The 14,243-nt window shown below is 33.2% G+C and overlaps 1 protein-coding gene across 1 annotated transcript in view; it reads left to right on the top strand.

The window, feature by feature from the left end:
• The first annotated feature begins 642 nt into the window (after positions 1 to 642).
• LOC137407985 (putative acyl-CoA synthetase YngI) overlaps positions 643 to 14,243 on the top strand; it is a 30,733-nt gene continuing 17,132 nt past the window's right edge. The window contains exons 1-5 of the mRNA XM_068094374.1: positions 643 to 816; positions 4,502 to 4,636; positions 6,805 to 6,962; positions 9,636 to 9,816; positions 11,623 to 11,709. Coding sequence (XP_067950475.1) covers positions 643 to 816; positions 4,502 to 4,636; positions 6,805 to 6,962; positions 9,636 to 9,816; positions 11,623 to 11,709 — 735 coding nt within the window. The remainder of the gene's footprint in view (positions 817 to 4,501; positions 4,637 to 6,804; positions 6,963 to 9,635; positions 9,817 to 11,622; positions 11,710 to 14,243) is intronic.

Genomic DNA, 14,243 nt, shown 5'->3' with positions numbered 1-14,243 from the left:
GCTTGTTTAGGGTTACTAACTAGCACTGATGATCGTACGTAAAACGATTGTTAACCTGGCCTAAAATGCGAGTACTGTTAAAGTAAAGATTTTAATAAAAATCTAGTTTTTCAGGTAAGTTACTCAAATTCATTAGGTAATTATTCTATTACTCGCGCAAAACTGAGCATTTAGCTAGTTTTATGCAATAGTTATTAGACCTGATGATCTCTTACAGCATGCTGTTAAACCTATATCTCTCTTCCAGTATTATATATATATATATATATATATATATATATATATATATATATATATATATATATATATATATATATATCTCATGGCACACTCCATTGTCAGGGTACAATTAATAACTTAAGAGTTTAACACTGTGACATCACAAACAAGGAACTCAATTCTATCTGCTATTGCTAGCTTCTAAAATCTTATTCAAATCTAAAAGTTCAAAATTACAAAAACATCAACACATGAGTATAAGTGAGTGTGCTAATATCTATGGAGATTTTTAGTTCAGAGCTTTTGTTTATATTAAAGTATTGACTGTGCTGTCTAGTGAGAAGTACTGTTAACCAGTACTATAAACATTCATAGATATAATTATTCGATACGCTAATATGATATTTATCTCTCTTTATCCAGATGTCAGGACCTCTAACCAAGAGCTACGTGGATGCCACTGATCCTAGCCATCCAATCAGAGAAGACCTGGTTTTATATGAGCTGTTTGAGAGAGCTAGAGAAAGGGGAGTAGTTGGTGAGATGGTCAACTTGGAGACAAATAGAAGGTTCACCACCACAGAGATCTTAGGAAAGGTAAGGAGTATGTTGTTTTTAAAAAGGAAACTTTGGATCGGCTCCAAAGGATGACTGTTATAGTTTATTAATAGATGTTGTACTTACAACTGCTACCAAAACTGTTTCTCTCTGCCTTGATGGAAAGGGGGATACGCCTGCTTACCTCATGTTAGTATAAGATGCATGATTGCACAAAATCTTAGTATACTTTAGCAGAAAATATTGGCATTTTTTTATCATTTTCTATTGTTTTTGATGTTTGAGGTGATCTGACTACCAGGATGTTTCAAATTAAAATTGCTAAAACTTGATCACGATTGAAATATTCAAATCAAATGAAAGTGGGACTACACAGTCAATAGTTGCGCAGAGGCTGACAGACAGAATAGAAACACAACGTTTCAGCTTGAACACAATAGCCGACATCGACTATCGCAACAATAACAGCTAGTGATGTCATTTTGCACGAATTCTTTTCTGAAAGTTTCAACTGTCATTAAGTTTTGTCAATTTTAAGCTAGAAACATCTGGGCAGTCGGATCACGTCAAACATAAAAACAGTCGGGAATTATAGAAAATTACCAATATTTTCTGATAAAAGCTACTAATATTTGTGTAAGTTCATTATTAATCTAGAAGTAAAAATACCTCAAGCAGTGTTCACTTCTTAACTAAGTATGCAACACACTGTACACTCTTTGCTTAAGAAAACAACAAATTCCACTTTTTGATTAGGAATACCACACAAACTGTTCACTCTTTAACAAAGAACACTATACACTACTCACTGTTTTATGTAAGTATGCAACACAATATTCACTTTTTGACTAAGTATGCCTCCCACACTATTCACTAAAAGCCCCACCCAAATGCTTTGCAAACCTTTAAATAAGCAAGTGACAGGCACGTCATAGGCATCAATCTGTATAAGTTGTGTAACCTAATACAATTTCACTCAAAATCATAAAAACACTCGGTAGTGCGATTGGGTAGGTCACATGACAACAAGACAGCAATAAGACTCATACCAGCATGTTGATGCGCTTGGTTAGCTCTAACCTGGGGTGCTATTGAGAAAGATTATGTAACTAACTAATGATATATATAAATCTCAAAGTTTGTGTGTCTGATGATCTGTGATTCTGTGATTCTGTAAATCGATGTGTCCAGCTATAGCTATAAAAATTTTGGATTGCAAAGCTTGCTTTGTAATTGGGTTGAACTCACGGAGGTTACAACAGCAAGTGATATATATGATGCCGATTTGTCATACCTGTGTATTTATACCAGCCAAATGAGGTTTTGACTAAAACCTATTTCAATTGAAAGGTTCGTGTCTTTCTCTCTCTTTCTCTCTCTCTCTCTCTTTTTTCTCTATGAAGACTGAAAGCCTTTGTTAATTTGAGGATGGATCACTTAGCACAGCTAGCTCACAGCTAGCACAGCCAACATAACTGTTTGTGCTTGTTTTGGTCAAACTTAGACGCTTTGCTTATTTATGTAAGCAACATAATGGCAATGCATATATGAAAGCTGATTGTTGTGGCCACAAAGAGCTTTGACTCTGTCACCCAGTTATATAGTCAATGCTTTGTAGCAATGGAAAGCTGCCTGCAATCCAATCAGCTGTAATACTTTTGAATGTTTTGTGCGACTTTTGTGAAAATGAAATGAATTGTCTTAATAGAAACGAAACTTTTCTGCTGAAAGTAAATCCACTCAAAACATAATTTTTACTTTAGATATAGTCCTAGTTTCAACTAGCAGAAGCTCCAGGTATTAAATGCATTCAACATGCCTAAAGAGAAGAGACATTTTTTTGCAGAAAATAAATCGGCTTGCCTCCCTTTGTACCTCAGGTGTAGAACCAACGCGAATAGAATGTCAGATGCACTGGGGCCACAAAACGTGAAATTTGAAAAAGGAAGGAATCGGTATATTATTAAAGTATAAAAATTTGTCAACAATCACACAGCTATTATAAAAAAGAATTGTCTTTTTAAAAAAATTATAAAGCATCAGCATATTGATCAACAACTAGGGTAGATGAAGAAAAATTTAAACAATGTTTGATACTCTATTTGATTGAATGAACAAAGGCAGAATGTGGCATATCATCCAATGTTGTACTGTGTTAGATAAAAATGTGGCATATCATCCAATGTTGTACTGTGTTAGATAAAAATGTGGCGCATCATACAATGTTGTACTATGTTAAATAAAAATGGGGCGCATCATACAATGTTGTACTGTGTTAAATAAAAATGGGGCGCATCATACAATGTTGAACTGTGTTAGATCAAATGTGACACATCATACAATGTTGTACTGTGTTAGATCAAAATGTGGCGCATCATCCAATGTTGTACTGTGTTAGATCAAAATGTGGCATATCATCCAATGTTGTACTGTGTTAGATAGAAATGTGGCGCATCATACAATGTTGTACTATGTTAGATAAAAATGTGGCGCATCATACAATGTTGAACTGTGTTAGATCAAATGTGACACATCATACAATGTTGTACTGTGTTAGATCAAAATGTGGCACATCATACAATGCTGTACTGTGTTAGATCAAAATGTGACACATCCTACAATGTTTTGCTACGTTAGATATTAGTATTGATTAGGGCTGAGCGATAGCTCGATAGTCGACTGTGACAGTCAGTAGTTGTCTTCCCGGTATGAATATGTTGCCTATCTTTAGCCTTTCAAAATATCCGAAACTTATATATCGTTATTGAATATCAAAAAAGAATATAACCCAATAATTTTGCAGATAATGTAGTTTTTGTTGTTTTTACTGCAGATTTTTTTCTGCAGCTTTTTCTTTTCCTATCCCATCCCACAATCCTCGATTTTTTCAGGCACAATAATCCGATAGTTTTACCAGCTGCCAAGTCATGCGATAACTATCGGTGAACTCTGTCTGCTCATTGATAATTCAATAGCTATCGCTATCGATGAGACAACTCTAATGATAGTCGATCGCACCTTTCCACACTGCAAATGCCATCCCTAGGATTGATATTGCACACTGCACTCAATTTTTTTGTAAACATGCCTAATAATTAAAAACCTTTAGATTGAGAAATTACGATAAACACGTGTTATGTTATTTTTTGTGCTGATAAAGACATAACTCTAACTGAGTGCTTGTACAAACTTTTTAACAAATATGTATCAACTACAATGTTTTATATATACTATAAAACTTCTAATTGAACGCCACCTCTATTTAAACGCCACCTCTATTTGACCGCCACTATGAGAGAAGGGTTCAAAAATAGAGTGCCACTTTCTATTTGAACGCCACCTTCGTTTAGCTGCCACTTTGACTATCTTTGATCTTTATGAACCCATAATACCAAGTAGTCAGTAAAAAAGTGTCCACAAAATCGATTAATAAAGGGTCATTTACAATACATTAATAACGATCAATTCTTTTGCTGTCCAACTCCGAAGCTTTCCACTTTTTTTCATTAAAACTTTGAAAGCAACACCACAGAAACAATCAATCATGGTCTCAAGCTAATAGTAGTTCTTTCTTCAAGACGGTCTCAATACTTCGAAGTAGCCTACACATATAAAAAGTTCAATCTTTAGTTCAATCAAATACATTGTAACATAAGAGTAACTATTTCTGATTGGAGCAATTTTACTTTCACTGACAATCGTTTAGTTTGTTGCATACTTGCAGGCAGATGGCTATGCTAAGGGAATGCTGGCTCTTGGTCTTATCCCAGGTGAAGATACGTTTGCTGTAGTTGGACTTTCTACAATAGAAGCAGTTAACTTGTTTACAGCCTGCAGCGCTATTGGTGTTGCTTTCGCTGTGAGTATGAATATTTTTCAATAATGCCAGATTTATGCATTTTGCTATCTGTCACCACAAAATAACAACCGAGTGGGAGTGCAGGAAAGATTTAATATCTTTAATTACTTTTTGAGTTTAAATATGTTTTTAAAAAGATCAATATATCAATGGCTGACATTAGCAAAGTCTAATTTTGATTTATTTTAAAAAAAATTTCCAACTTAATTTTCATGCATACAAAAAGTTAATGGTTTCAGTAACAATTATTTGCAAGAGAAGAGAAATATTGTTAAATGAAGTTTAAACTAGTAATTTACGCATTACAAAACAATTTATTCCATCAAAATCTACATAGATTTACTAACTGTTCAAACGTTTAAAGCAAATGAAGATTTATCTACTCATAACTGTTCTAACAGACAAATTATAGTTATGCAATGAACTTCAACTATACGCTAAAATTTGACACGGTTTGTGGGAGAAGATAACTTTCAGTAGTAAAACAAAAGGAATTAAAGCAAATAGACCATAAAATTAGGGTGTTTGCTGATAATAAAGCAACTAAACAAGCAAAATTAATCTATATATGATTGCATATTAAAATTATTTTTGAAATTTAACGTTGGAAACAATGCATTTAATGCATGGGGCTTCAGGATTTGCATGTTGGTCAGAAACTAAAGCCATCAAAACTGTCTTCATGCTTTTGAGAAACTTGCTGTTCAACAATGTTTCATACCACAACATACAATGTATATATATATATATATATATATCTATATATATATTTATATATATATATATACATATATATATATATATATATATATAACAACACTAATATATATATATATCAGTGTTGTTCGAAATCTTTTACTGATATTATCCTTGATGCCAAAGTGTCAAACCGACTGTTTTTAGGGCTTTCATCTCTTAAAATTTAAGCAAGGTTCTTTAGCAACATTCCAATTTTCAACTATTAAAAATGACAACCTGATCACTCTCCATGATAGGTTGACCTTTTGTAAGGCGAGTCTAGCTAGAGAACAAAAAAAAGAAATCTTTCAGTTAATATACAATTGAGTAAGTCAACCATTTTAGTTAGTTCGTGCATGGCATCAAACTAAGCACTGCTGTGTCAAGAGCGATAACAAATATTGCCGATTGCGATAACGGATTCTGAAGCTTTGCATGTATATTTCGCCCTATTTTTTATATTTGTATTGTTTTTCAAAGCATTTTGTGAGCCGAAGTCTTCAAAAACTTTTTTGCTTAATTTTATATGTCTGATTTTTTTTTTAATTTTTTGTTAAATCTGGTAAACCTTTAAAACTGTTCGAGCAATTGTGTCTAATCAATTTATGCTAAACTTCTTTGTACCATATCAGACTTGGGCAATATTTTCATGTATATAGATCATGTATCAATAAGATCTGTGCTATTTAAAGTGTTAAAACCTGTCAATGTCGCATGTATGCCGGGATTTATTAATAGCAACAAACTAGCGACAACATATCGAATCAAGTTTGTGTTACAACCTGATTCGACATGTCAGTGTGGCAAAGCCTCTCTATCACAAAAGTGATGGCACCAAACTGACAAGAATTTATTGGGGAATTTTGATTTCAGTTGTTGTAATGTTTCTAGAGTACTACAGTCAGGACTGATCAATTGTTTTAACGCAGAGGCGTTAGCATTTATTAATATACTAGTACCTAAATATGACAATGCGTCAACTCGGAGACTCATCAGTGCATTAATGTGTCAACTCATCGATGTTCTAATGTGTCAATGTGTCAATGCACTAAAGTTCTAGAGCATAATTGTGTTATTGTATCGATTCATTAATTTTGTAGTGTTTCAATGCATCAATGCATCAATTTATGAGTGTGTCAATTAATCAAGGTGTCAATGCATCAATTTTTCAATGCATCGATGTGTCAATGCATCAATTCATCAGAGCACCAATACGTAAATGCATAGATGTTTAATGCATCAAGGCAGTAATGTGACAATGCCTCAATGTTTCAATGCATTAATGCAGTAATGTGTCAATGCATAAATGTGTCATTGTATCTATTCAATTATTACGATATGACAGTATACTAGTCTTCCAATATTCCAAGGTGTGACTCTCTCATTATGTAAATGCATTGATTTGCTACTAATATGGAGTCCTGTTTTAGCACCCATACATCTATACACCTATGGACATATCAATAACAAGCATTCTACTCAACATGGCACCAAGAGCAGTAGTAGTGGGAGAAGGAGTTTCTGGCAAAAACTGCACCAGCTTTTTAGGCTTTTTCAAAGAAACCGACCCCTATCCAAAGTCTGACAAGTGAGTTCGCATAGGATTGTGGCGTTCTTTCCTATTGATATCGGTATCTGGCAGCATTTACAATATTTGAGATATTGCTCCATTCTGCAATAATTTAGCAATTTCATACTACTAGCCCCTGTAGTGTACAGTATTGTCTATGATGCTATAGCGGGTTAGCCAAGTACAAACAAGGGCGCTGGCTATTACGTTGTGTCATAACATTAGGAAATTACTGCTAGTTGGTGTGTTTTTGAGTTCCTTACCAACTAGCCAGTAATGGCTGGTTAACACTGGATCCCAGTCTGTCAGCATTTGTGATCTCGGTGGTTATTTGTGAACTAGGGGCACTAAAAACTGATGACATCGCTAAGACAATGCAGATGTCAGGAAACTTTGTGGCTGTCAAACTTTCCTGATATTTCATTGTACATCCATGACAGTCAATACAATGTGCATCACTTTGGCGATGGTGATTGGTAGTCGTGGATCGCTTGATCTACATGTATATTATACTTTATGATTTTGCCTGCAGGACTAGAATTTCATCGTTTTAGCTACTGCAGTGTATAATTTGACCGTTTTGACTCGGAACTTTTCTAAGGTAAACGCAGATGAGTTTGTAATAGTGTAAACAACATTATTACATCCGAGATCACAGGTGTATTGCGGTACTAAAGCTGGCATACAGCGATACAGTCGGCCGCTTAGTGACTAGGTTGTACATGAGGTTTCCGGATTTTAATGAGCTACTCACAATTTCAGGATAGTAACAACAGACTTTGTCTTGATTGGGAAATGAATTTACCAATAACTCAGCCAGGTGTTCCATCAATAACGGAATGCATGGCGACGCATTTTTTAAGGCCATTGCCTGAGATCTTCATGAACAGTCTTTTTAGATATTTTAGCTGGTCTCATCACAAACACGTTTGGTTTATTCTAAAGGGTTTCATAAGGATTGTTTATAGGTCGTTACAGAGTAACTACTATGTTAGTCACCTATCGCTGAATATAGCATACAGACAATAACTTCTTGTTTATGAATACATATTAAACCACACAAATCTTTATTTGTTTCTCCAAATGTTAGTCCAGTAAACGCTTATACTATGTATATATGCAGACCTTTTTGAGTGAAACTATCTTTTTATTCTTTGATTTTGAACTCAAGTGCAGAATCGAAGGCTTTGAGTATGACTTCACTTCTAATAAAATCACCTGCCTTTGCATAAGATGGTATTCAAAATTTCAAGCACGTGACACAGATTAGGTCAAACAATTTGATGCCTATACAGCAATTTTTCTTTAATAATTGTAAAAGAGCTACTACTTTACTTTGGTTGCAGTATTATTAGTTATTAAGTTTTTAGTACAACTGAACCTTGATTTATGGTCCTCTTTATATAAAACGTTTTTGACGCACTTAGCTCAAAATTTGATTTTGTCATATATGTTATGTTGAAAAGGAAAAAGCTGCTTAAAGGTTGACTTGTAACAAAAGATAAATTACAATTATTTGTTTCCAAAAGATTCGCCATGACTTACTATGCTGTGTTGTAGGTGCAAAATATGTGGAAATAGAATTAGAAACTCAAAAGCGAACAATTAATCGCAGCCATCTCGAAAATGCCATAGATTGGAATTCCTTTCCGAAACAGCTCAAATGGGACGTAATTGAACACGATGGCTTCTGTTTACACTTTCATGCAACCTCATTCACCGGAATATTTTCACAAATTTAATTCACGCATTCACTAAAACCATGTCTATTGCCGTTACGCATCTATTTCAACATCATTGTAATGGTGTCACTTTGACCACTGATATTTCAAAACCTACCGTAAAAATTAGTTTATTTTTTAACCTTGACTAGAAGGAATGCATATCATCCTCTGATAAACGTAACAAGCTTGTTGATCACCAGTGATAGTCGAAAAACGCTGAAAAAACATTTTGCGTTATTTAGCAGGAGTTGTGGATCACATGATCAGATAACGACTAGACGATTAGGTCAAGCCGAAACGAAACTGTAAAGTAGCGAGCATCTATATTTGATACAGGTTTTCTGGCAGCACCCAGTGTTTTTCATAAACTAGTATTACAAAATGTTTGGTATTGAGCTTTTCAATGGCCTTTCATTTCACGTGATAACATCGTGTATCAAAACAATAACCACAATGTTTAAGAACGTCATCAAAATAAAGAGATTCCAAACTACAGCCACTTTGTGATAGCTGCAATTAATGGCTCGCTTTTGAGCTTTTTAGAGCTTGTAATCACATTTTCACATATTTTGCACCTATACAAAACAAAAAAATAAGACATGGTGAACTTTTTGACACCAAATAACTGTAAAGTGAATTTTGTTGCAAGTAAACCTTTAAATATAAAAAGTAAATGAAATGTAATAAAAAATAAGTAAATGAAGCTAATCTAAAGTTTTAAAGTTTGAGTAGAAGTCTATCTTGGACTCTATTTTCTGCCAACCTCACACATCCGCCCATGTATCTCCTCAATATGTGTCACGGTGTTGACATACAAACTAAACATCTAAACTTAACATACAATATAAATGTAACTTTATGTGTTAAACTGGACATACAAAGATAATATAACTTTGGATGTCAAAGTTTTACTGTACATAGTAGCAATTAAAACAACTAGTGCTGCAAAGTATGATTATTGTTTTAGACTTCCCTTCATAGAGAATATATTCTATGACAATTCCCACAATGACAGGGCACCTGCGCACAGATGTCTAAACCCTCTCAGTCACCTTACAGAGATAGGAAAGTCTGTATCAGATCAAAAACTTGAAGAAGCCAAAAAGTCAGTCAAACCAGAATATCGCCTCCATCATCTCTTTTCCTCAGTAAGTAATGACTTTTAGTTGGTTCACCAAAAACTTGCTTCATGTTAAGAATTTAAAACCAAGCTCCAGTCATATTTTTACCACTTTAAGTTTGGGTGACCAGGTAGTAGTAGTGATATAGAATGGTGCAAAACTGTGAAATCTGATATGCTTTACTACGCGGTAACTCTTTTGCTACTGAATATTTTTGCGTGTTCTCACAAAATTAATTTTTGCTGAAAAGCTTTTTGGTTAACATACACTCAATATTTTTGCTGTAAAAGCTAAAGTTTTGGTCACAGAGCTTCAATTTAATTTTTCGCAAAAATTCTGCACAGGAATCACCGCACTTAAATTACAGAAGTCACGGTTAATAGTTGTTTGTAGTTCAGTGAATCTGACTTCAAAAGAAAATTGTTGTCATTTTCATAGTTTGAATTGAAGGCTGAAACTTTCCTTTAGTATAGAAATATAGTTATCCTAAATATCTGCTGCCAAATTTTGAAGAATTTCATAAGTGTTAGCTTTAGATATACCTTTAGGTCACTGCTTCCACTTTTTTTCATATATATATAAAATCGAAAATTAATAAAAATAGAGCCAGGAACTTTAAGCTGTAAACTTTGAGTAATAAGAAAGACGAACTGCTTTGTTTGCTGTGGCAAAATGATAAAACAAGATCTTAAATTTGCTTTGCCAATATTTTAGGTAGAACTAATAATTTCATGATCTGTGATAAATGTTTTTAATAGGTACCAAAGCTAACCGTAATAACAGCTTACTCTCAGAATGAACCTTATAGGCAAGCCATTTGAATGTCTTTCCATAATGAAAGAGTTAAAAAGGAATTTTGATGACAAACCTCTTGACAGTAAAAACAAATAACACTTAGCAAAAATTGTCATAGCAATTAACTCTATGGATAGCAACTCTATAGAGAGTCACTTTATATAAAGTAACCCTAAGGAGAAAAACTTGGTAAAATAAAGGCTAGGTCATTTGCACTATTATAAGCTCTTCATAGTGGTCAGTCGAAATCATTTAGTCAACAAGATTCATATTAGATAACAAACCTCTCAATAGTAAAAGGAAATAATACTTAGCAAACAATGGAATGGTAAGTGAGCTTGAAATGTGCAGACTAGTCTTTATATACAATGTTGAGGTTGGTGTGCTAAAATGGTCGACCCATTCAGTGAAATAGATAGATAAAACTGTATCTCTATAAACATACAAAGTGACCTATTTACTTTGTTATTTAGCCTAAAATCATAGTATAGCTCTTTAATAAAGACTGTTGGTAACTATACATAGCATGGAAACAAATATGTTATATAAGACAGTATAAAAACAAACTTGATAAGTCAAATGTTAACTGCAAACTGAATTAGCATAGTTATAGTCAATAATAATGTTATGTTACTTTGGAGCTGGGAACAGTCATGGAGAGTCGATGATGCATAAATTCATAGTTCAATGTGGATATATAGATCAGTGAGGTATTGATCTCTATATTTTTATTGGTATCACTTAGGCTAAATGAACTTTAAGTTGAATTATCTTTGAATTTCTATATTTTGTTAATTCATTCCATCACTTTTATTACAAAGCTGCAATAGTTGGAAAAACTTTGAACTTTATATTTTGGAAAGTTTTTTGGGATATCAAACCAAACATTTGCTAAAACTTTTAACCCTAACTGGCTTGTGAGGTAATAAGAAGTAAGGATTGCATGTAATGTTAAGTTTGTATCTGGCTGTGAAATAATGAACATCAAACAGTATAAGAAAGTTCTAATGATGTTTTAATGGAATTGTTGTGTTGCAGGGAAGCACAGGGAAGCCCAAGTGTATTGCTCACAGTCACTATTCTTTAGCCAATGAACTCCTGCAACTAAGAGCTGAAAATGTTGAGGTACCAATTTTAGAAATTTACCGTGCTTAGTTACACACTGGGTAAGCTATCTTCTTTTACTAAACGAGGAGATAACTGTAACTTGATTTTGATCACCATTGAAGAGGTTTATGCAAGGAGCAGCATTGCATATTTTCAAAATAGAAAAGACAGTATTTATATTTAAAATTTCAAATAATACGTAAAGTAATATTTTCAAGCTGCATAAAAATAAAATTTGCAGAATTGTATTGTGTTGTCGCATTTTCTCTGCGCGTCTGAGTTCATTCTCTGCTATGGTTTCATAAGACAGGTTATAAAAACAGGTTTATAAATTTCTGCAATTTTGTTATGGCTGTAATATTAGCCTGCTATCTTCTATATTTACCTTGTTTCTTGATTTTAAATCCCATTGAAAGAGCTAACAGGTTAAAGTTTTAAAATTATCAGCATGGCCTGTCAACATTTCAGTTAAAATTATAAAAGGTGAAAGACAAATCTGAGAATGATAAAAACAATTAAAATCAACTCCTGACAGCATCAATTAGTTAAACTCAACTCAGGTTATGCTTTGTGATTTATGGAAAAATTACTACATTTATTAAGCACTAAACCAATCAATTTGAGTGAAAATAAATTATTTTTTACAGTAATTAGTAATTGTCTGTTTAAAACTATAGTTTATATTACAGGCTCTCTGTTGACATATTTGTTCAATTTGTCTGGAGTATTTTACATAATTACTCACTGTGTTCAAGCTTGTCTCAGATTTTAATGAAGCTCTGTGACTTGATTGAAGAACTTGGTCCATTTGTGCTATTGCTGGGATGTCACCAAAACATCAGTTTATAACCACTATTGACTAACGTGACGAAATAGGCCTATATTCCATTGTATAACACACTGAAACCTTTGTCCACCAGTAAAAGATAGACACACATCACTTAAAAATGCTTTTGTAGAAATGCTACATTTGCATGTATGTTTCATGTATCATCTAAACTAAGTTGTAATTTTAGAACTAAGTACTTTTTAGTAGTACATTTTCAACTTGTTATGAAAAGAGCATAAACGTTTTTGTGTTCGGTTAATAAGATTTAGACAAGTCACGGTAGAATTTTAACAGCTAACAAAATAAAAACTGCCAAGGAAGTTATGATACTAATCACTTATCTACCAAAATGGGCCAGTAAGATTTTGGTTAGCATTGCAGTTAGCCAATAGAAAAAGACGTTCGTATAAAACAGCTAAATGCAGAAAAAATAAATTTTTATCATGTTCTTACTATACAAATTAGTGATGAATTAACCCAAATACTCGTAATAAGATTTGGTCAATGAATGAAAAAAATTTAATTTATTTGATAAGGTATTTACCGATATCTTACAGTATATATATCAATAATACCAATATCGATGTATATATATATATATCAATATTATATATCAATAAAATCAATAGATATATAAATGTTGTTGATATATCAATATTGATAATAGTGATATATACATCTACTATATAAACGGCAATCGTTGTCTGTCTGTCTATCTATCTGTGTGCGTGTGTGCGTGTGTGCGTGTGTGCGTGCGTGCGGGTGGGCGTGCGTGTGTCCGCTTTATAGAGTACCGTACTTTTTGGACTATTAGCCGCTACTAAATATCTAGGGCACATTAATAGGAATCTCCGGTTAGTGCACCTCTATACATAACTTATTCATCATTTGCCGTTTTCCCACAAAAATGACGTAATAATTACAACTCTATGGCTTTTTTTAGCTTCATGACACACAATGCTTTTTTGTCTTTGACGTATTAGGGCTAATTTGTTTTCGGCAAAACGATATCGACAATAGACTCTCTCCATATTAGAATTTGGCGATTAAATTTTATTAACTCTATGAAACACGATGCCGTTTTTGTGAACCTCTATTTCTGGCTTTTCTTAAGGTTCATTTGCTAAATCGCTGTTAAGGTCACTACTTTTCACACGAACAATTGTATTATCTCCAGTAGGAATAGCATCTAGATTCTCTCACCTTCAATCTTCAAAGACACTACAATATTTTATTTTTACATAACATATCGTCGTACCAGTATCACCGTATTAAGAGTTTTGATGGATAGCTGTTGGTGGAACAGTAACTTTTTATACACACACTTCTATGCAAGAATTGTTATTATTAATTCAACATATTCACAAATTTTATTTTATTTTCTCAGTTTGCATTAATTGTATCATTACCGAATCATCTCATATTGTAATCGTAGCAAAACAGACTCAATTTAGCTATTACTTGCTAATTATTTCACTGTTACATCTAAACCCTTTATATTCGTTTTATTTTTAAAAATTATTTGGCCTGCACTAAACATTTTTCTCATAATATGAAGTTTAAAAGTTGTTTGACAAAGTAAGTTTGAAAACTTTTACAGTTGTTTTAGGTAGAATGGCAATTGTTGTTATATGTTAAATACAAATCAATTTTCTGTTCAGTTTTTTTTATTATCCGGGCAACGCTGGGTTGTACAGTTAGATGTATTAACTTACACATCTTT

Source organism: Watersipora subatra, chromosome 11, assembly GCF_963576615.1.
Source record: "Watersipora subatra chromosome 11, tzWatSuba1.1, whole genome shotgun sequence".
NCBI classification, from domain to species: domain Eukaryota; kingdom Metazoa; phylum Bryozoa; class Gymnolaemata; order Cheilostomatida; family Watersiporidae; genus Watersipora; species Watersipora subatra.
The sequence above is the reverse complement of the archived record's forward strand: the minus strand, read 5'-3'. Positions and strand labels throughout refer to the sequence as shown.